At 35.9% G+C, this 21,043-nt stretch overlaps 1 protein-coding gene across 2 annotated transcripts in view; it reads left to right on the top strand.

Moving 5' to 3' along the window:
• ZFAND3 (zinc finger AN1-type containing 3) overlaps positions 1 to 21,043 on the top strand; it is a 136,758-nt gene that overhangs the window by 73,800 nt on the left and 41,915 nt on the right. For both annotated transcript variants that reach the window (XM_027641725.1, XM_027641726.1), the window contains exon 4: positions 13,048 to 13,227. In XM_027641725.1, the coding sequence (XP_027497526.1) occupies positions 13,048 to 13,227 (180 nt within the window). The remainder of the gene's footprint in view (positions 1 to 13,047; positions 13,228 to 21,043) is intronic.

The following is a 21,043-nucleotide window of genomic DNA, read 5'->3' as shown; positions in this document are numbered from 1 at the left end:
TCCTTAAATTAAATATGAGGTCCTGAAATCTTGTAATTGAAAGTTGAGCTTCTGTAATCACACTGTTTATCTCAGATGCAGCTGACATATTCTAATATAGCCTGGGGAACTTGGAAATGAAGGAATAAGCAAGAAACCAGGCCAGTGTTGCAGTCAGGATTTATGTTCTGAACTGGGAACTGGAGAAGATTGTAAATTGAAGTCCCACAGTGTGTTGCAGAGGTCCCAAATTAATTAGCAAGGGAGTATGTTGATGGAATTGAATATATGGGTTTCATATCAGGGTGTTTGTAGTGCTAATGCGTTCTTAGTCATTGCTGAATTTGGCAGGAAGAAGATAGGGCATAACCAGCAGCTCTCTTGAGTCTGTGAAATCAAGTGTAGGAGATTTGCAGATGACTTGCCTTTATGAAACAAGATGCGAGATTCAGACTTTGAGTTCCTGTGGAATATCAGTGCAGTCAGCATGCAGGTCTACAAATTAATTTCTTGATTAAAAGTCTTGGAGAAAACATGCTTCAGCTTGGAATTCAGTTCTAGGAGAAGAAAAATTCAAATGTTAGGCTGTGGTTTTATGTGATCACCTGAAATCCCTTCATTTTACTTCTGTTTTCAGTTGAACTGCCACTGTTATTTGCTGTGAATCTTAAGGTATTAAAGTTTACAGAAACCTTGGACAACTAATAGGAAGACAAATGTTCCCTGAAGTTGACTTCTGGAATATCTAGTGCAGTCCATTTTTTATTTAAATAAACATATAAAACATCTTTTTTTGTGCATCTAAGTAGTGTTTCTACATAGTATGAATAAAATCAATGGTTCCATTGTTCCTGTCCCATGTAGAAAAAAAATTCCTTTTTCTCACATTTTTACCCGTGCTAAGTGTATTTCTTTTGTTGAAATTTATTTTATATATAGGTATAAAAATGTGTCTGGTGTTATATCTGTCACTATGGTCTGACTATATGATGATGAGAATAAAATCTATCCTTCAGAAGAGTAACTCCTGAAGTTGTTTGCCTCAGAGATATTTTAATGTACAGACAATTAGGCAGCATTGAAATGTTACCTTACAGCATTTTAGATGAGGAAGAACAGTGGAAAATCAGCCAGGGAGTATTACATGTTAGATTTACTGTCACTGTTTCCAAGCAAAATCCATTTCATAGGGAAAAATTTACTCACCTTTTTTTTCCTAGATATATTTCTGCTTCTCCAGCAAGATCAGATTTAATGTTGGATGTTCTCCTGATAAAAGTTACCATCTAATTAGAAATAGCCAATGCAGTGGATGACAGGTTTCTTTTTGTGAATACTGGAGTTGTTCTACCCTATATTTGAAGGGATACACACAGGAAAACCTAATTCTCTGTTTTTCATCTGCATTTCTATTTTCTGTTGGTTTGAGTCTCTCAGATATTAGCTGTTCAGCTCTGTGAGAAAGAAATAACTCCTTTTTTTTTTTTTCCCCTCCAAACGCAAGGGGTTTGGTTTTATTACTTATACAGAATAGCTGAAACCATTGTAAAGCAAGATGGCTGGGTTGGGAGATAATTTTTTTTTTCCATGTGTAACTGAGTTGACCGCTGTAGTCAACAGAAGTGAGTATTTCAAGAGAGTGGTTTAGGTCCTGTGTATAGCAGTAGTTTTTTTCCTCGTGTAAGCACTCTGAATCTTCTTCTTCCAGAGATGTCTATTTCTGTCCATTCAAACTTGTGCCAAAATTAAATTAGACATTGTTGGTACCACTTCCTTTGTCTATTAGGAAACTGTACTACTGGTTGTTCTCACAGATTTATGCAGCAGAATTTACCAAAGATGAAATTACATGTCTTGTTTCTGCAACTATGTCTCTTTTTCTCCTATTTAACTTAAAATTTATGTTTCAGATTTGATAATGTGCTGAACTGATCCTGTGGAAGATAGCAGGTGGTGCCACTTCACATTTCTTTTTTTTTTTTTTTCCTTTGTCTTCTTCCCACTGAAGACAGTAGTAGTTGTTTCTGTTTTGGAAAAAATTCTGTAACAGTCCCCAGTCATATGGAAGATGAGCATTTCTATTGTCTTTGTGTTATGGGTCAGAAAGAGGATAAAGGGCAGGGGTTTTGTTGATTGTTTGAGATGGAAATTATGGATTAGTTACCAAGTTGCTTCTGTTAAATAGATAATCAAATTTGCCATAGCAGTAACTAGTCTAAAATGTATATACATAGCAAGAGACTCTTCAGAGTGTCTTTACAGCAAGAAGGAAGCTTTTTCCCTAGTGAAAATGATTAGAATAGAAATCAATGTGCAGGGAAGGAAGTTTTTGGAAAATGCAACCTAATGGAACACCTCCCTCTGCTGGTAGACATTACGTTGTTTAGTCTACTCTGTCACGCACTGAGCTGGAAACTTCGTGGTGAGGAATGCCTCTCAGACTGCTACTGAAGAGCTAGTAGAACTTCTTTAAAAGATAATTGAATTGTGTATATGGTTGCCTGCCACTGCAGCTCTGAATATGATGGGGGAGGGTTGGGCTGCTTGACCCACTTTATTCTGAGTTTGTCAATTAATTATTGTTTTCTCCCACCCTCCCCTCTTGCTGCTGGGATCCAGTTGCATTTTGCCATTTTTACTGGGCTGTAAGGATAGGCTCTAAAGGATGTTGGTACTTTAAGCAGGTAATCAGAACAGCGTGCGTGAAACAGCTAATAGCTTCTAGCAATCATTTGGCTCTTTCGGAAAATTTAATTAATCTTTTAGTTTATTCATATTTAGCTGTTTGATCTGAATTTTATGTGCCAGTCCTCAGTTAGTTTCCAAAGTAATTTCTGTAATTACTTGAAACTTGTACTTGAAACACAGTTAGCCACCCCAGCTGCAAGAGAAAGTTTGTTGTTAACTGTTTATTTTGTAGTGTATTAATGCCAAGAAATAGATAATTTCTAAGATTTTTTCTGTACTTTTCAGGGATGGGTTCAATCTATTAATCAATGGCCTGTGAGCCCCCAAAGAGACTGTAGAATTGTTATTTCTAGCTCTGTTTAGACATAACACAGAATGCTTGAAAGAATGCTTTCAAATGCTTCTTGAAGGCATATTTTAGTTCCTTGCTTTTCTTGGCCATTAAACTTCAGGAAGTGTATTAAACTAGCTGAATGTGTGAGAATAATATTTTTCATCCTTGTTTTTCTTTCTGTTTAGTAAGCATTTTATAGTGACTTTTTCTGTTCTTTCACAGCATAGTGAAAACTGCTCTTATCCCAGCTGTCTAGGCTAAACACTCAAAACAATTTTTACTTTTTTTGTATGTCATTAATAGTAGAACCTGTGAAACCTTTTAAATCTTCTCTAAGGCTCTAGATGAGAAGCAAAAAAGCTGGGGCCCTTCCATGAGTAGAAGTCCTAATTCCATGACAGTGATGCTGGTAAACTCATAAGAACAAAACTTTGAACGTGGAGGACTGGCTACAAAAGCTGCTTTTATGTGCAGGATCCCAATGTTACCAGCATTTAATAAATGTTCCAAGTCAGCCCATCGGTGATCTGATTTGCAGTTTTATGCTTTGCTACTGAAGATTCCCATTTAAAGGATTCCACATCTATTATGCCGAATAACAACCATTTACAAACCAGAGCTCTGGAAACACCACTGGTGAAAGGCTACTTTAACTTACAAGTGGGAGCACAAGAAGTGAGACCACATCAAATCACAAATCATGGATATGATATGTGCCTCTTTCTTATTGCACTTTGTCTTATTATGGAAATAAAGACATAGACAAGAGTAGGTGTTTTAGGCAATTTCAGCAATGATCCTCCAGAAGGATCATTTCATCATCATAAGAGGTGTTTTAAGTTCACATGTGTTTGCTGTATAAAAATAAGTGAATTAAGGAGAAGTGTATGTATCTGTCGTTTCCACTGGGGGGACAGGAATGTATCATTCTGAGGAGAGAAGTTTTTTCCATTCCTTTTCCTCTTCTACACTTTCCTGATTTCTTTGCATTAAAAGAAGCATCAATATTTAAATAGTCAGCATTTTTAAGAAAAAAAATTTTAAAAATCCATGAATTTCAGATATTAACTCAATAGATGACTTATTTTTGCAGCAATTTTGTACTGATTCCAAATGCTGAGATGCGATCCAGCTATTTTCTTTGAGACTAATTGGCTAATAATAACAATGGATGCTGTCATTGACTTGAATTCAACATACCTAATGCCTTCTTCTAGAAGACAATTTTAATAAGAAATAAAGACATTTTTATTAACTCAAAACTCCAGCATGTTTTGTTGCTCACAGGCCTAAGCAATGTTTATTTTATGTAGGCATTTATTTGAAGTCTGCGCATAATCATGTTTTTGTTCCTAAAGGACTGGAAAAGAAATAAATATTTAAAGTTTGCTGAAAATAAGCATGGTATGCTTAAGTTTGGGCTTGGTTTCTGAGCCACGGTGTTCCGTAGTCAAAATGTAATGTAACATGGTAGTTTGCAGTGAGAGTTTGCAGTGTTTGAGCTTTTTGATTCATAAACTTAGATAAACTTTTCTTTCCTTGTTCCTTGAACTCTTGCCTTTTTTTTTTCTTTTTTTTTTGGCATTTCTGTGTGATTATAGAATAGGATGGAGGGAATGGTAAACGGGAGACTATAGCTATTCCCTTAAGCTTCTGGACTCCTTTGGAAAGTTAGTAAACTGTGGAGCTTGAAGCTAAGGCACAAAGGTATCAGATGAGATTTCAGTGAGCTTTCTCGTTTTTGTGATTAAAATTACCTCAGGTTTTTTCATATTATTGCAGATTATTGAAGTCACAAACTGCTTACATAAACTCCACCCATTGCAAAGTTGTTGCCCCAACAACTGAGGACTGTCAGACTTGGAGTTTCCTCTCCATACTTTTCTCTGGCTACTGCATGTGAAAGGCAGATGTTTGTTACAAGAAGAAGCATCAGATTGCAGTAAGGTTGAGAGGAGTGGGAAGATCATCACCCCTTATACTTCACCTCACCATTCATTGCTTTGGTGGTAAAACCGAAACAATGGTAAAATACTAAATCTTCCTCACAGACACACATTTCAAAGGGTTTGGTTGGCTCTGGGGAAGTGAGGCCAGGAAATGAGTGCCTGCTCTCCCTTCGCTTCCAGAACAGTCTTTACTTCTTCCTCTGGGATATTCAGAGGAGTCTGAATCTGATAAATGAGTAATTCTGAGGGATGTTCTGAGAGTTTTGGTATTGGTAGTTATTAAGGTGCCTTAACTGAAGATGAGGGAACTGATCAGTGGGTTACTGCTAGAAAGGTTTCATTTACTGTAGAGGCCTTTTATCCCTTGAGAAAATCCTGAGAATTTATGGTGTATTCAAATATTGGGGAATACTTGAACCATAAATGTGACTATTATTGACAGAAAATGAGGCAAACGTTCACTTTAATTGAAACCACATAAATTAGATTGGAGGAATTAATTAAAAAGTTATAGACATCTGTTTTGAAATTGGAGGGTTCTCTCTAGGTATTGGAAAGGGCATGATAAGGCAACTTGAAAGATAGCTCCAGTACAAGAAAAGCTAATTGAAGCATTTCTTTTATTAAAACAATAGTTCCTATGTGCCTTGTGAATGAAGTGTCCAGAATAATATCAGTGGTAATTAAACTGTATTTCTGTCAGTTACCAATCCCATTTTCAAGATCTCTGATTTATTACAAACACACCCTGAGAAGTTCATTTCGTTAGTTTACTTCGTAGAACTCCCTGCTGTTGCAGAGTTTGAGTTCATTGACCAGTTTCTTCTAAGCAGAATGAATGCCTCTCCCTCTTTAGGAGCATAGATTTTGATGTATCATCACTGAATTTAGCTTGCAATGGGAAATTTAGTAATCTGTTTAGTTTTATAAAGGGATACTAGTACTGAAAGAATTCTAATGATAAAGATACAAAAGTTTAGGGGAACAACAGAGCTCCATTTTTGGTAGGTTTTGTGCTGCTCTTAGTTAGTTTTAAGCTTACACTTTTGAGTATTTTCTAGACTTATCTATTGTAAAATGCTCATGTCGCACGTTTTCCAAGTAGTCTTTGAGAATAAATTCTATAGGTCACAGCTGCTTAGATGTTTCCCCCAGGTACTTTTTTAAAATGTTCATATATTTAATTCTATTATATTACCACTGTTGTATTACCCTCAGAGCATGTTAAATGTTTGTTCTTCTTAAGTGCCAAATGGATCCTTCAAATGGCTGCAGCATTTTACTTTTCCTGGCGGTTAAGTGTCAGAGTTTCTTGTCTTGTTTCTTGGAGTTGGTAAAATCGTTGTCATTGCCATCTTTTCAGTGGCAGCATGTAAGAGTCCTTGGCAAGCTGCCCACTCGGTGTCTTACTAGTAGTCTGTTTTGATATATGTCCTTCCTAATGAATACCCACTGTACATGTCATGAAAAATAAAATATTTCTTGCAATCACAATGGAGTAGTGGCTTTGTCTAGTTATTTAAATTTCATAATTTCCCTTTGTATTAGACTATTACCAGTGTCATTTGATACAGATTCAAGAATCCATACAGTCTCAATTTGTTGGGTATTAAGTTTTCATTTTCTAGTTTTATCAGATGCAGGTGCTGTATGGTTTTAGATTTTGCAGTGTAATAGTGCCTTCATGTACTGCTTTCTCACTGTATGGCTCTGTAATGAATTAAAAGTATTAATGCTGAGGACCAGAAGGGTTCTGTTAGAGGAAATTTTAAGTGGATTGTTAATATAGAAGTTTGATCCTCATAGCTTCAGCATTTTAGATCCTGTGATGACAATCAATAATATTTATTCTTTTTTATGTTACTGAGTTTTACAGAATAAAAAAATTTTACTTGAAATAATGTAAACTTGCTAATTTAAGTAGCAATGGGAAATGTGACATAAGGGTCCAGAAGTTTTAAGTGACCTTGTTCCTGGTCTGTACTGAAATAGATACAGTAAGCAAATTGTTATTATCAGGCAGAGCAAGGAGTGTTTGTTCTTTGGGGAAGCTGCTCTCAGGGGATACTTTCTAGATGATAATGAAATTCCTTTTTCATCAATTTAGGATTTCACAACTGCTTTGGAAATAGTGGGATCATATACTGTAAAAATGGCAAAGCCTGGTTAATACAGTTACTGTAGATTCTTTTAGACAAAACTGCATTTTCCTTTCTTAAAAAGGTGTGCATGTATATTAATGACCCCGATCTTAAGTTGAAGGTCATCTGTAACATTGTTATGATTGTTGTCTTCCTAGTCTTTGTTTATTAGTTATTCATGAATTTTCTTGCTAAATAATAGGCAGAATCTGTAGTCAGATCTTGAACTTTCTGTGTCGCTTTAGGGATGAATCATTTTATCGAGCCAAGAGAAAGAAGGACTATTATGGAATGTCATCTTTAAGCAAAGAGTGTCTTTTTTTGAGAGAAAAACTGCTCAAAACACAATATTAACAGACTTCCTGGGGAGAGGCCCCCACCCCCCCAAAAACCCAAAACAAACAAACACCTCCACAACATAACACCAAACTAATCCCCCAAAATATTTATACATCCCAGTAATTTTACAAGTAAGGTGGTCTTATGTAACTTGATCCTAATTCCAGAGTGATAAATACATGTAGTTGCAGGTACATTCTCTCACTGTCTGTTTACTACCCTTGCAGATGCATCTTTTTAATTTTACCCTTTTTTTAGTACTTTCCTGCTTATTTGGAAAGAAAATAAAATATAAATGTAAAACTCAATATATGCGACATGGAAAGCTTAGTATTATTTGAAACTCTTATTAATACTGTCTTGCCATTTTAAAAAGTATAGCAATCATAAACGATAACTAAGCATGAAGAACTCACTTCAGCTTTTCTTCATGAAGAACAAAAGCTAAAAGAAAAAAAAAAAGAAAATGTTTTATTTATGAATAAAACCCCTAAGAGCTGAATGGCTTTCCTGTTCCACATGTGCTTGTAATTCTAAATAAAGTTCAGTCTTATGGAAAATCACCTTTCTAATATTTTTGCTGCTTGTTAATTCTCTCTGTACTTTGCGCTTAACTCTGAAAGCGATGAGATCTGCTGATAGCTCATATAAGAATATACTGCAATTGTTATTTTGTACTCTCCAGTCTAATATATTTTATTTATATATTTATAAATATAATTTAGTAGAATTAGTACATACCTCTGATTCCTTTTTATGACTTTCTTTGGCATCTTCTAATGGCAGTGCTTGTGCATGTTTTGCAGTGTATTCCTCTAATAGCAGGATATCTGTGATCATCTGCAATTGGGCTAATGCATCTTTCTGTCTGTGTGTTATTTAAAAAGAAAAAAACTAAAACTTCTCTTCCCAAGATGAGTGTTATTGCCAGTCCATTATTGGAGCTTTAGATTGCATTCAAGTACTTACTGAAAGTGAAGGTTTTATCCATTTCACCTTAATTTATTATGCAAAAAGTAGTTATATATGAATGACACTTGAAATACCTTCAGTAAGCTATGAACCACAAGTCAATGAAGAGTCCTCAATAAATAAATAAAATCTTCAGGACTTTCAGTACTATTCCATGGTCACATATGAGCAGTTTTTCCAGACACGTGATGGAAAAAAAAAAATAAAGTGATGCAATAACTCAAAGATTTCACAGTAGTGGTTTCAATGTCATAACATTTGTGTTACTTCCCAAAGAGTACCCTCAAAATGCTGTTTCTTTTAAGTATGGAACTGTTTTCTGAGTAGACTAGAGTAAGGTAAAGTGTGTTGTGTACATTGGGATACTCATGGACTAGTAGACATTTGATGTTATGCTAACACATTAATTTTTGCTCTGTAAGAGAACAAGGTGCTCCAGTAATAGAAAATGTGCAGATTGCAAATCTAATGCAGTGTAAGAAGAAAGCACTCTCCAAATAACCTTTTTGCTAGTTCACACTGCTAAGTTAAGGGAACTGTAGGACTGAAGAATAAAGAAGTGTGTAATATTGCCTATCAGTCAAAATAATTACTTTAAAGACTCTAATTTTCTCCTCTCTGTTTACTCTGACACTTCTTCCAACATCTATAATTTATTTGAATGAACCCATTTCTTATTAATGAAAACATCTGTTATAGGCTAGAGAATAGGAAGCGTTTGTAACTTAGACCCTTAAAATAACTCAAAAGGAGAGCTTAAGACTCTTTGGGAATTTTAGAGATGCTGTAATGTCTTATACCATAGCATGAGAGCAAATGAGGAAACTGTCTGACTTAGTATTAATTTCATGTAATGCTTTGTCATGCCTGTCTTTTTCAAAAGAAAATGCTTTATGACATGCTGATACTGTTCATATTTGCCTTCACCTCAAGTTTCAACTGACTGTAATCATGGAAGTTACCAGAAGCTGAAGAGTCGTTTCTTGCTTGATCACAGAGTCCTTAGAGTTAAGGAAAAGTTGGGGACTCAAGATTTTCTTAGGTATTTTGTTGGACATTGATGGCTAAAGTAAGCTAAGTACTGTAATTGTCTGATTTTTTGTGTCACAGAATCAGGTATTTTAGGTGATGGAAGTGGTTGGATGTTCTAGATATTTGTTTGATCTTGAGGTAATGGGTGAAATAAACATGGTGCGGCTCTTTCTGATTGATCACCCTAACCTGGCCACAGTAAATGGACAAATGAACTGGCAAGTTTGAGTGCTGTGCAGAAGATGCTGGTTTTATGGGTTAGAATTGGAAGCTGTAAAGGCAGTGGCCTTCATTATCAATGTTATTTTATTAATATAAATGGGCAAAAGATTATCCTGCAAAAGAACTTCTCACCTGAAATATGGAAACAAATGCGGCTTCTTGCCTTTCTTTTAGTCTAAGCTATTTCAATTCATTGTATATATAGAATATGAAATATTTGCATCACGTCAGCATATGCACATAGTCATTGTTTTGTTTACAAAGAAGTCCTAAGCAACAAAACAAAAATTACACTACTGACATCCAGTGCATAAAATTTTCTGCTCCTGCTCAGCTTGTTGAGATGTTGGGTGCAACCCTTAAACTCAACAAAGAAAAAGGATTACGGAACTAGAAGACTGGCAGTGTTGCTACTTACTACTAGCAGCTTCTCTGACATCCAGTAATAGTTTACTGAATGAATTTCATGCATTTTATTGATAGATCTTTCCTTCTGTTATTCCCCCATGCAGGAAATGGCTAATTTTCGTGTCTTATTTTGAGGCTGACTCCCCCATAAAACTAACAACAGGATATCTTGCCCTTTAACAAAAAAATCCATCACAATGACCAAAAAAAACCAACAAAAAAACCCCCAAACCTGAAGGCACTTTGGAAAAGGAGACAGTGTTGAGAAGAAAGAGAAAACATCTTTTCTGACAAGTGGAGAAAGTTTGCTTCCACTAAACCTGTGTAGCAATTGAAGTTTCTGTCAAAAGTTGCAAAGATGTGTTTCATTAACTGGGAAAGGGTGATGTGGATTTGGTGGATTTTTGGTCCATCCTGTGCATTTTTGCATAGAATTTGCTAGCAGATTGGAAGTCTCAGTAAAAATGAAGGAAAAAAATTATTTAAATTAAAGTGTTTTGCATGCCTCTCCAATTAAATAGGAACTTTTGGAAATGTTGAATAATGTCTTGCCAACTCTTGTTCTGTTTTTTCCGTGTTGAGATTATTAGGAGAGGTCATTGTTCTGTCAACAGAACTACGTTCTGATTTTAATCAGCATAAAGCTTACCTTTCAAAACTTGCCAAGGTTTTTGCCTGTATCGTGTGTATTTTTGTTTTGTTTTATTTGTTAAGCAGTCAAGGCTTAACTGGATTTATTCAGACACAACTCTCCTGTAACTGTTGCCAGCTTTTATTGTGCTTGCGGGGAGAGCAAGGTGATCTGCAAGTTATTTGTGCTAAGGAGAGTCCTGCTTGACAGAAGCCAAATGCCCTCCAGAATACACAGAACAAATATAATGCAGCTCATATAACCTCTATTACCGAACAGGTGCTGTGTTGCTGTTGACACCCCATTATGAAAGCAGCTGTTAATGATTTGCTGTAGTTTGAACGGTACAGCTTCAGTCACAGTTCGTGTGTTTCAGGGCACTTGGGATCATCAGTCTCAACACTTTCCTCAAGTACTCTTGTCTGTGGTGGAAACGTGGGGTGGAAACATGGTTAAAAAGGAGGACGAGATATTCTCGGGTTCCACACAACTGAGCAGGCTAAGACTTTTTTGAAAGTTAATTGATTTGCAGTCTGAGTAAATGTTGTTCTGAATACGAAGTCGTGGGTTCATGGAGGCAAAGAGCATTTCACAGCCATGGTGGATTTGCTGCTGTATGACAGCTTTGAACTCCTACAACTGCTGCAGCTGCCTGACTGTGGCTGGTGCAGAATCTCAAGTGTTTGAAGCTTTCTTGATTGCACAAACACACAGATAATGTCTATGAGCCAAATTTGGGTGAAATTTTGTTGATAACTAGTGAGCCCCAAGTAGGACATCTTTCTGGGTCCAGTAACTTGTCCCTGACAAAAAGCATCCCACTGGTTTTTCAGAACTGGATTGTGAAGGTGGATGATATCCTGCCTGCCACTTGCTTCCTCCTCCTCCTCCTCCTCCTTCTCTTTCTTCTTCTCCTTCTCCACCTCCCTGGCTTTGAGCTTCTTCCTCTCCAATCTGGACTTCTGGCTGACTCTTCCACAGCAGAAATTATAGCTTATTTTTTCTGGCAAATCACTTAAATCCTAAATCGGCATTTAGGGACTGTTTGGCTGTAATGCTTCCCAATCCCAGTGAATCATGTTGGCAACCTGTGTTTCTAACACATCATCATCTGCAAATATTTATGGATTGCTCTGTTTTTCTCTCTGCCATGATATAATAATGAGCAATAAAATACTGATTGATTTATTTATTTGGGTATTGAATAAGTTTTACCTTTATATGTCATTTACAAAAAAAGTATTTTGGAATACTAAGAGGTGATGCACTTCAGCTGTTTCTTTACAAGGAAGAGATGCCTTTGCATTGGGAGAAAACTGGATGTTAAACAAACCAAAATCCTCTTGGCTGAGAGGGCTGCTCTCCGGAGGCAGAGTGTGCCAGACTGAAATCCAGTAGTGTAGGTGGTAGGAACTGAGACTTATGCTATGATCAATCAGGTATTAAGACTGTGGGTTTGAGAAAAAGCTTTCAGTGGGGGATTCACACTTGAAAATATTTCCCCTTGAAAATATTTCCCCTCAAACCTGAATCCGCTTTGGAGGCAAGGTGGGCCTGAGCATGGTATCTGTCAAAGACATCGAATTTGGACTATGGGAGCAGTTTGGAGACCACTGTGACTTAGCACTTACTGACCAACAGAAAAAAAGGAAAACTTTGAAACCAAATCATTATTACATTGCTTTAATGTATTTTAGTCATTTATTTTCTATACCTGATTCTCTGCTCATAGACCAATGAGCAGCTTTTAATACCAATGTTGGAGTGAGCGGAGGAAGGAGGAAACACCCCAACACACGTGTGACAGACACACATTACCCCCAAATCCCCATCAAACCAATGATGCAAAGACAATCCCTCACCAGCTCCCTCATGCTAACCTGGAACTATAGCTGTCTACACTGACTTCGCCAGAACCGTTCCTGGTGGGATTTTATGTAATGGCAGTGAGAAGTGTAACATTTCCTTAGTGCTGTATTACATGCCTTGATTCTTCCTTCACTGGATGTTTGCTCCTTTATGCTTCTGTACATGCTTTGTGTGAATCCTTTTAAAAATGATACTGTGTGCTGTGGTAACTTTGAGTACTTTTGAAAGGCTGGGGAAACAAGACGTTTGTGTAGTTCTGAAGCTGTTTTCTTCAGCAAGTAACTTCTAAGCTGGTTTATATCTGAAGTACAAACTTAAAGACTGCCCTTTGTGTTGTATGAGATACACAAATTATCAGAATGATTATACCTCTGGCAGTGTTTTGGGGTTATTTTTGTTATGTTCGGGGGGGGGTTCTTTCACGTAAAATTTGATTATTAGATTGAGCAAGTGGGATGACATATGAAATCTTGGTTTTGATAGATTTCCAGAAGAAACAGCCAGACGATGACTCTACTCCCAGCACAAGCAACAACCAGTCAGATTTGTTCTCTGGAGAAACGAACAGTGACAACAGCAATACCTCTCTAACCACGCAGGCCGCTAATTCCAACCAGCAGCTTTTGACAGAACTGAATGTAACTTCACCGAGCAAAGAGGAATGTAAGTGCATGACTCCTAAGTGAAAGCGAAGGAGGCATAAACATTTTGCTTTGTTCTCAGGTTTGGGTTTCACTGACTCCCTTTGGAAGTAAACAGCCTGACTTTTGGGGCGAAGGAAAAGGTTAGATGCTATTCACAAAATAGACACTGATGACTTTAACCAAAGAACAAACTAATCATAGAGGTTTTTAACTAATTTTATGGCCATTTGAACTGCCATATACAATTTAATTTTGAGAAACTCCTCACGTTGCTGGTAAAATCATATATATATTCTAGCGTAAACACCAGTGTCTTGTGAAATTTGACTTTCAAACATGTTGGTTTTTAATTACTGCAGTTGCACATAACACTGGCTGTAACGCATGTTTGTCTGAGATGCTGCTTGCATAAAGCTTGTTTTATGTGGTAATTCATCTATTCTTTCACAACCCATCTTTCTTTTATATTGAACTGTCAGGCAAAAATTCTCCCCAAAGGTAAGTTAGGATGGTAAAAATTAGTAAACACAGTGAGACAAAATTGTCTTTTAAATTATTCGAAACCTTTATATAAGTTCATCCTGTATCTGGTATATTGAGTTTTAAAATCTGCATTCTACAACCTAAGCTTCAATGTGTAGTTTGTAGTTTCATTTTCCTTCAATTGTAGCTTTATTTTAGAAAGTGCTCTATGGAGAGAAACCCTCTTGAGCTGAGTATACTTTAGGTTGTGGCCAGTAAATAGATATACACATTGCAAAAAAATGCTGGGTTTTCAGTAGGAAATTTGCAAAAGTGACTCTGGTTCTTCAACATTGAGACAACTGCTGGAAATAACAATGCTGACAAAGCACTAGGACTAAAAAATCTTCAATATACTTGCTTTCAGTTGTGTTAACTATTTGCATGGGATGATTTTGCTGAATTGCCAAAGTATTTATTCTCTTTACAGGTCTGAAGAGCTTTTACTTATGCAGATTGACTGTGGACAAAGCATAAAATATGATTTTGGGATTGCAGTAGTTTATTAGACTAACTAAAGTAAAATTTTTAAACTGAGATATTGTTTTCTCTTTGAGAATATTGTCAGAGATACAACAACGTTCAAATGTGAATGATCTGATAGTACTTCTTCTAGTTAAGACTAAACTTGCCATGTAACTTGTCTCTCCTTCACATACACAGTTGCTGCTGACCACCCTTCATCTCTTCCTTCTGTCCAGTGTTTCTTCAGGGGAAGCCTGTAGCCTGCCAGAAAAACAAGACCTTAAAACAACCTTCCTGGAGAATTCAGGAAAACACATTATGCTTCAGCAACACATTTGGCCTTCACAGGCTTACTGGCCAGGATCTACTATTTAGTGTTACTGGGTGCTCCTCTAATGCTTACTGGGTCAGGTTTTCTGAAAATTTGTTCAGGTAGAAATTTAATTGCATTACAACAAAGTATATCTCTTGTGGGTGGAAAGGACTTGGTAAGTGAGAAGGTGATTACAGGGATGAGAGTGAAATTAAATAGTGTCCTTCGTCCTGAATTGCTGCAAGCCTGTGAACATGCACTGAACGTGATGGATATTAGGCAGCACAGCCTGCAGAGCATTTGAAAATATTACCTATAAAAAAACCCTCTTTATGACTTCCTGATGTGGTGTTTTTAAGTGAAATACAGTAGAGAGATTTATTTACAGCTTGAGCTCTCTGTCTTCTTTCACATCCTCACTTTAATGATGCTTAATATCATTTACCAGAAATAATTATACACAGATGGAGCTTTTTTGATAGATAATGGTCTCTATGTACAAGGTTCTTTCTGTAATGAAGAATGTCCAAATTTTAAATGTCTTTTTGATTTTAATTTGAAGGTGTTTTTTTCTGTACAATGTTATTTATTTTGCAGCATGTTTTATAAAGCACACGCTGCTCTTGTTCTCACTGTGTTCTTCAAAGATTCATATTTTGCACTGCCATGTGAAGATGTACAGCTGTGTTTTGTTCTGAACAGAATTGTGGTAATTCACCAGAAAGCAATGTATGGGATCATTATGGTAATCTCTATCAAAGTGTGGAAAAATTGGACTACTCACGAAGGATTCTCATGGTGCATTCCACACCCCTCTTTTTCTTTTCAAGATTTTGAAGGGAGGTATTTGCAACAGTACTTGAGTCCATAGGGTAAAAAGAGTGGATAAAATTGCAGCAAATCATTTAGGCAAATTAATTCATGTTATGACAACTGAAGAGAACCATAGAAATCTCCTGTGGATAAGATACATATTCTGTGCAAGAGGAAGTGAAGGTTTTTTATACTTGCTTTTAAGTAGCCATTTCCTTTTTCAACACAGAATGAATGATACAGGAGAAAAGTTCCTTGGACTGTATTTTGCAAGAGTTCAGTTTGACAATCACAATTACTTCTGTGGTTTTTTGTTACTGTTTTGATTTATGTGCAAGTTGCATTTGCATTCCTGAGTGTCTTACATACATGCCTAGGTTGTAGTGGCTTTCCTTCTCCCACCACCCTCAGTTCTGAAGAGTAACCTATTGCAGTGGTTGGTTTGCTGATTAATATCTCTCCCCTAGTAGGTGAAAGATAGTTCTCAATCTTATATTTACAATCAGTGAAAATGTATTAAAGATTTATGCCCAGAGACAGTGATGCAACTTCAGTACTTTTTTCCCCCTCCTTCTCATGTGGGGTTTTTTTAATGAAATATTGCTGATCACTGATTTTTAAAAAATGCTGTTGCAATTGGGGGAAGAATAGTCTATGAAATTCTTTTTTTTTTTTACCCCTACATATAATTCTTGAGTTGATTGTTTCTATCCAGAACCTTCAGGTCTCATCAGTTGCAGTCAATTTTCTGAAGTAAACTTGCAGACAAAGAGTATGTCGATGTTGGTGTATCTCTACTAAGTCTAGATTTGCACAGTTTTTAATTATCTTTTTCTTAACAGGTGGTTAAATAAGTCTAACTTTTGTTCTTCTTCTGCTTTATGTGCAGATAAGTTTCATCTATTCTCATTTTTTCCCTTCCATCTTCTCCTTTCATTTAGGAGGTCCTAAGGGTAATTATTTCTGCATCAGTCACCATATCAGCCACTTGCTCTGTCAAATATTTCCTTTCCTTATTGGGTGGGCAAGGTCTTTGACTATTTTTAGCAGACAGGAAAAAATGGATTTGACAATAGCCCTTGTTTCTCTCTGTCCCTACCTTCAGCCACCACCACTCTTAAGCTTATTAAGCAAGGTTCTATGTATCTTGGTAAAGAAAAGGTCACACTGCACATGGAATAATTTTGCTTAGTTTCAGACCTTCATTGCTTTCTTTGGGGCTGTCACATTATTTTTCTGTCACTGTGAGTAGAGCTAAAGCTAGTACTGTGCAGCTTTGAAACTAACTCTGTTGTTATGTGACAGGAGAAATGTCAATGTGAAGAACAGTGACTCTGGCAGCTTGATCAGATTTGGTATTTCAGTAGTTTTTAGCTTGGGTTGACAGGATTTTATTTTAATTATGTGCGTAAGTTTTCTTGGCCTCCTTGAATAGCAAGAACCAGAATTGAAAAAGGACAAAAGGAATATCTGATGTTTCTAGAACAGTTAAATGCTCTTCATTTCTACATTGAAGAATTTAAAAGAAGATAAACAAAGATCTGAGCTATTGCTGTAAATATCAGAAAATACACTGGAGATTTCAGCCCAGAAAGAAGGTGATGATCACTGACCACACCTTACCTCTGTGTGTGCTGAATTTTAGATGCCCAAATACAAAATTATTTCATAACTGAAACTTTGGCTAGTTTTTGTATACCCTCCAGAATTCAAACCATTGCTCATCAAACTAAGTGTTTAAAACATTTTTAATTTATCTCAAATATTTCATTTTGCAAGATAAGTTTGAAGAATGGTTTTCAGTTGTTTGTTTTATTAAATATTTGCATTTGCTGGAAGTACTAATATACCCCCAGTTTTGAAGTTTTTTATTGAAGTTACTTTATGTACATTAAGCATACTGCATCTGAGACAAAGATGCACTAGGTTTCTATAAAAGAAAGGTGAGAGATTGTTTTTTCTACTGCAATTGCTGTTCATACTCTGAATTTCATTGCTTGTTGAAGCATGACTGTGTAAAAAGCCACATAGACTATAGAACTAGAAATATAATGATATTTTGTCTGTCTGTGGAATAGAATAAAAAGAAATGCCAGTTTTTTCAACCTAACTTTATGAAAAATGGATAAACAGGTGTGTTCTTTATTTCTTTCTTGTTGAATGGCCTTCTCTCTGACACAATGCAAAAGGTTTCTGGCAATTTATAACAACTTTACAGTTTTTGCATTTTACCTGAGTTTGTGAGTAGAGTCATAGATAACAGCTTTCCTATGTATGCTCTGAAAAAACTTCATATTTTGCATTATTATGATGATATCCTTAACTGAGATTTGGGCCTTTAAAGTAAGGACAGAGATTTTTAAAATGACAGATGGTTTTGAATGCCATTCATTGCATCCTTTTCTAAATGGCCCAACTTCGAAAATTCAGTTGCTTATTGCAGTAGAGTCAGTTTTGTGCATCCTGTCTTTTTTGTTTTGGTATGTTTTGTGGTCTTGTATGTTTTGTTTGGGGTTTTTTTCCTAATTCTGTCTATGGGAAACTTTGTTTTCTGGCTCATCTCTAAAAGTTACATGCATACCTAGTTCTGTAAGGTATTAAATGTATAAACAGACCAAGCTAGCTGCCTATTTTTATCTTGCTTGTCACAACTGGTTGTAGAAAACGATTTGTTTTATTGCTAACCTGATTTATTCTCATACCAATTTGTACGTTTTTCTCTGATTCAAAAGAATGCATTAACTGGTAAAATTATGCTGAGTTACAAAACTAGCCTACCAGATAGATAGATGTGATTTAGTTTTAAATTAAACTTGTACTCAGACAGAGTCAAAAAAGCTGTGACTGGGTGATGGTGATGATGAATAATTCTAGTTTTCTTTATCAGCCTACAAGATTATCATGTGTTCTTTTTCAATGTAGTCAGTTTTGTATCAGAGCAAGAGCAGACACATCTCTAATATAGAATATGCATCTGACTTTTTCTTTTGCTATTACAGACGTCTTTGGGTTTCTGTGCCACAGAATAAGAACCAGCTATTTTCTCAGGCTTTTTCTTTTATTAAGTTAGAGAATCGTAAAAGCTGTTTTACATTTTCTGGGATTTTTTTTAGCCTTGTTTTCATTAGAAGCTATTAACAAATAATGTTTTGGTACTGTTTTTAATATTAAAATTAACTAATTGAGGTTTTTTATTGGATTGTCATTGAACCTGTGTTTTTTTAATATTTATCACAAAGTACATATCTGTTAGTATCAATGCAAGCACTTTTTCTCTAGGAATTTGCAAGAATGCTTTCAAATATAAAACCATATTGAGTTGTGGGCTATTTGTCTTTTGAGAGATGCTACTAGTATTAGGTGCCAGTACAAAACATACAGGAAGTTAGAAATTTGAATAAAACAGTATCTAGAAGTGTCATCTTCATCATCTTTTCGTGGATGTAGATCTTTCTGTAACTTTCAGTCTACTCCCTGCAGTCTGAATTTCATTTAAAAAACATTTCTGGGTTTTCTAACATCATAAGCAAAGATCTGGCACATAGATTTATGAAATGAACAGTTCTTTCCACGTCTGTGGCATGGTAATTTTGAAACATAATGAAGACTAGTGGAATAGTACCACTGTTAATTGTTCCTTCTGATTTATAGTCGCTTCACACTGCAGAGTAGACAGTGTGTCCTAGGGTCTCATTTATTAAAGTGAAAGGACCCCATGGAATATGAAGCAGAAACACAGTCACATAAGAAAAATGTGGGTTAGAGCTGCACAGCTATTGAGGTTACATAAAAATTATTTATAAAAATGTAATTTAACTGCTCGTTTCAAAAGCACATTTTTACACTTCAACTTACACCTATAAAGTAGGAAAATATAATGTCTGTTTACAAGAGAGGAGACTGAGAAAAAAAGCAGGTAACAGGGTTGAGACAAGAGCAGGGAAGAAGGTGGAATCTGAATCCTATCTCCCTGTACTTCATTATAGTTGTTTAATTTACCATCTATTCAGCAACAAAGCAGTCCAGGTTTCATTTCCTTCAAAAGCTGCATGTAGATAAAAGTCCCCAAAAGTACATAAAGGCAGGTTTGTAAAACCAGATTTTAAAAAATATATATTTTTATGTAATATAATACTCTTTCTTATCTGTTTAGTAATGACATCATTGAAATTATCATGCAGCTTACTCATTCTGCAGCAAATAAGCAATTCTTAAGTATTATAAAGTTCTTTTGCCTTTTTTCCTTAAAGATAGCGTGTTCTGTCTGTGCAGACTGAATTTAGAGATTTATGTTCCTTCTTGTTTATGTATTGGTGTTTGTAATCAATGACTATCTTCAAACTCAATTGTGTGGATTAATTAGATTATGTCTCTACCAATTCATGAAATACACAACTAGATTACTGGTTTGGACAGGTTTCCCAAGATGGATTCTTTCCTGTATTGCAAATAGCCATGACCTTTTTCCTTTCCTGGCTAAAACACTGCTGTCCAAGGAAATTCAGCTCTGACTTATTACCCTCCTCCAGCCCATTGCATGCAAGGGGTCAGTGTACTTTACCTAGGAAGGAACCATCACAATACCAAAAGCTCAGAGTGGAATTCATGTATCCTTACGTTCCTGGGATCAAGTGTTACTGGGCTTCAGGCTCCTTCACTTATTTTTTCCATGTTTGTTCATTATCTGGCTTGCAGTTTTTGTGGTATCTGAAATTGTTTCAATGTATTGCTGTAATTTAGACTTTGTACTCTTGTACAAACTTGGTTTCACTACGTTCTACATTTCTTTCTCTGCTTAGTAAGTGCTTCCAAGTGCTGTTCAAATCCACTTGATGTGTGTACTCTGGGCTCTTCTTCAAACAGCAAGAAAAGGGGGGCTGCCCTGCTATTTAACTTTTTTCCTGCGTGGGAAGTTCTAGCTGAGTGGAGTCACTTCACTTTACAAAGGCCGTAGGAAGGGGAGACAAGAAGTTACCCTGACTCAGGGTATGTCCTCAGGACAGATGCTACTTGGCAATTGTTAATGTTGTTCAGGAAGAGAGGTGCACAATGCAGAAGAGCAGTCTAAAAATTTAAACATATAGAGGTTGTAGTAATTTGTAATAGTAAATAATAGCAATACTAATGTCTCTACAGAAATACAAGCAATATATAAAAATTTTTGGACAGCTAGCTAGCTAGAGAAATTGGATTTGAACCTGTTTTTCCAAATTGATATATTTTGAGTACAATTGAACATGAAGTTACAGAAAGCTGTGGATATCATAAGCCCAAAACATAGCCACTACATTAATAAGACCTTTTGTATTAATAAATGATAAGGTTCAAGTTAAAAGATCCTGTTTTATCCTTTATTAATTCTGTATTTGAATTTGCAGACCTGAGGCTTCTCACAATTCTTCTAATTTCTTCAGTAGCTTTTAGTATTTTTATATTTTTAATCAGCTTTTAGGATTACATTATCACTGGGCAATGGCTGCTGTTCTTTGAAAGAGGAGTTGCAAATGTCAAAAACCATACACTGGGAAAAATAGGAGCAGAAGCTGTTGTTTAATCTGTTAATTGGATATAGAGTAAAAAGATATCTCTACCATTTTAATCTTTTTTTTTGTGCTGAGAAGTCTTACAACCCAGTGGGTTATATTTGAAGCTAGACATGTATGGCCTTTCACTGTGCACTGAAGTGTTTAATGTAGCACAGTTAAATACCCTAGAAAAACTT

The sequence above is a fragment of the Corapipo altera genome, unplaced genomic scaffold, assembly GCF_003945725.1.
Source record: "Corapipo altera isolate COAL_440 unplaced genomic scaffold, ASM394572v1 48b, whole genome shotgun sequence".
In the NCBI taxonomy this organism is placed as follows: Eukaryota; Metazoa; Chordata; class Aves; order Passeriformes; family Pipridae; genus Corapipo; species Corapipo altera.
This window is presented reverse-complemented; position numbering and strand designations above follow the sequence as displayed.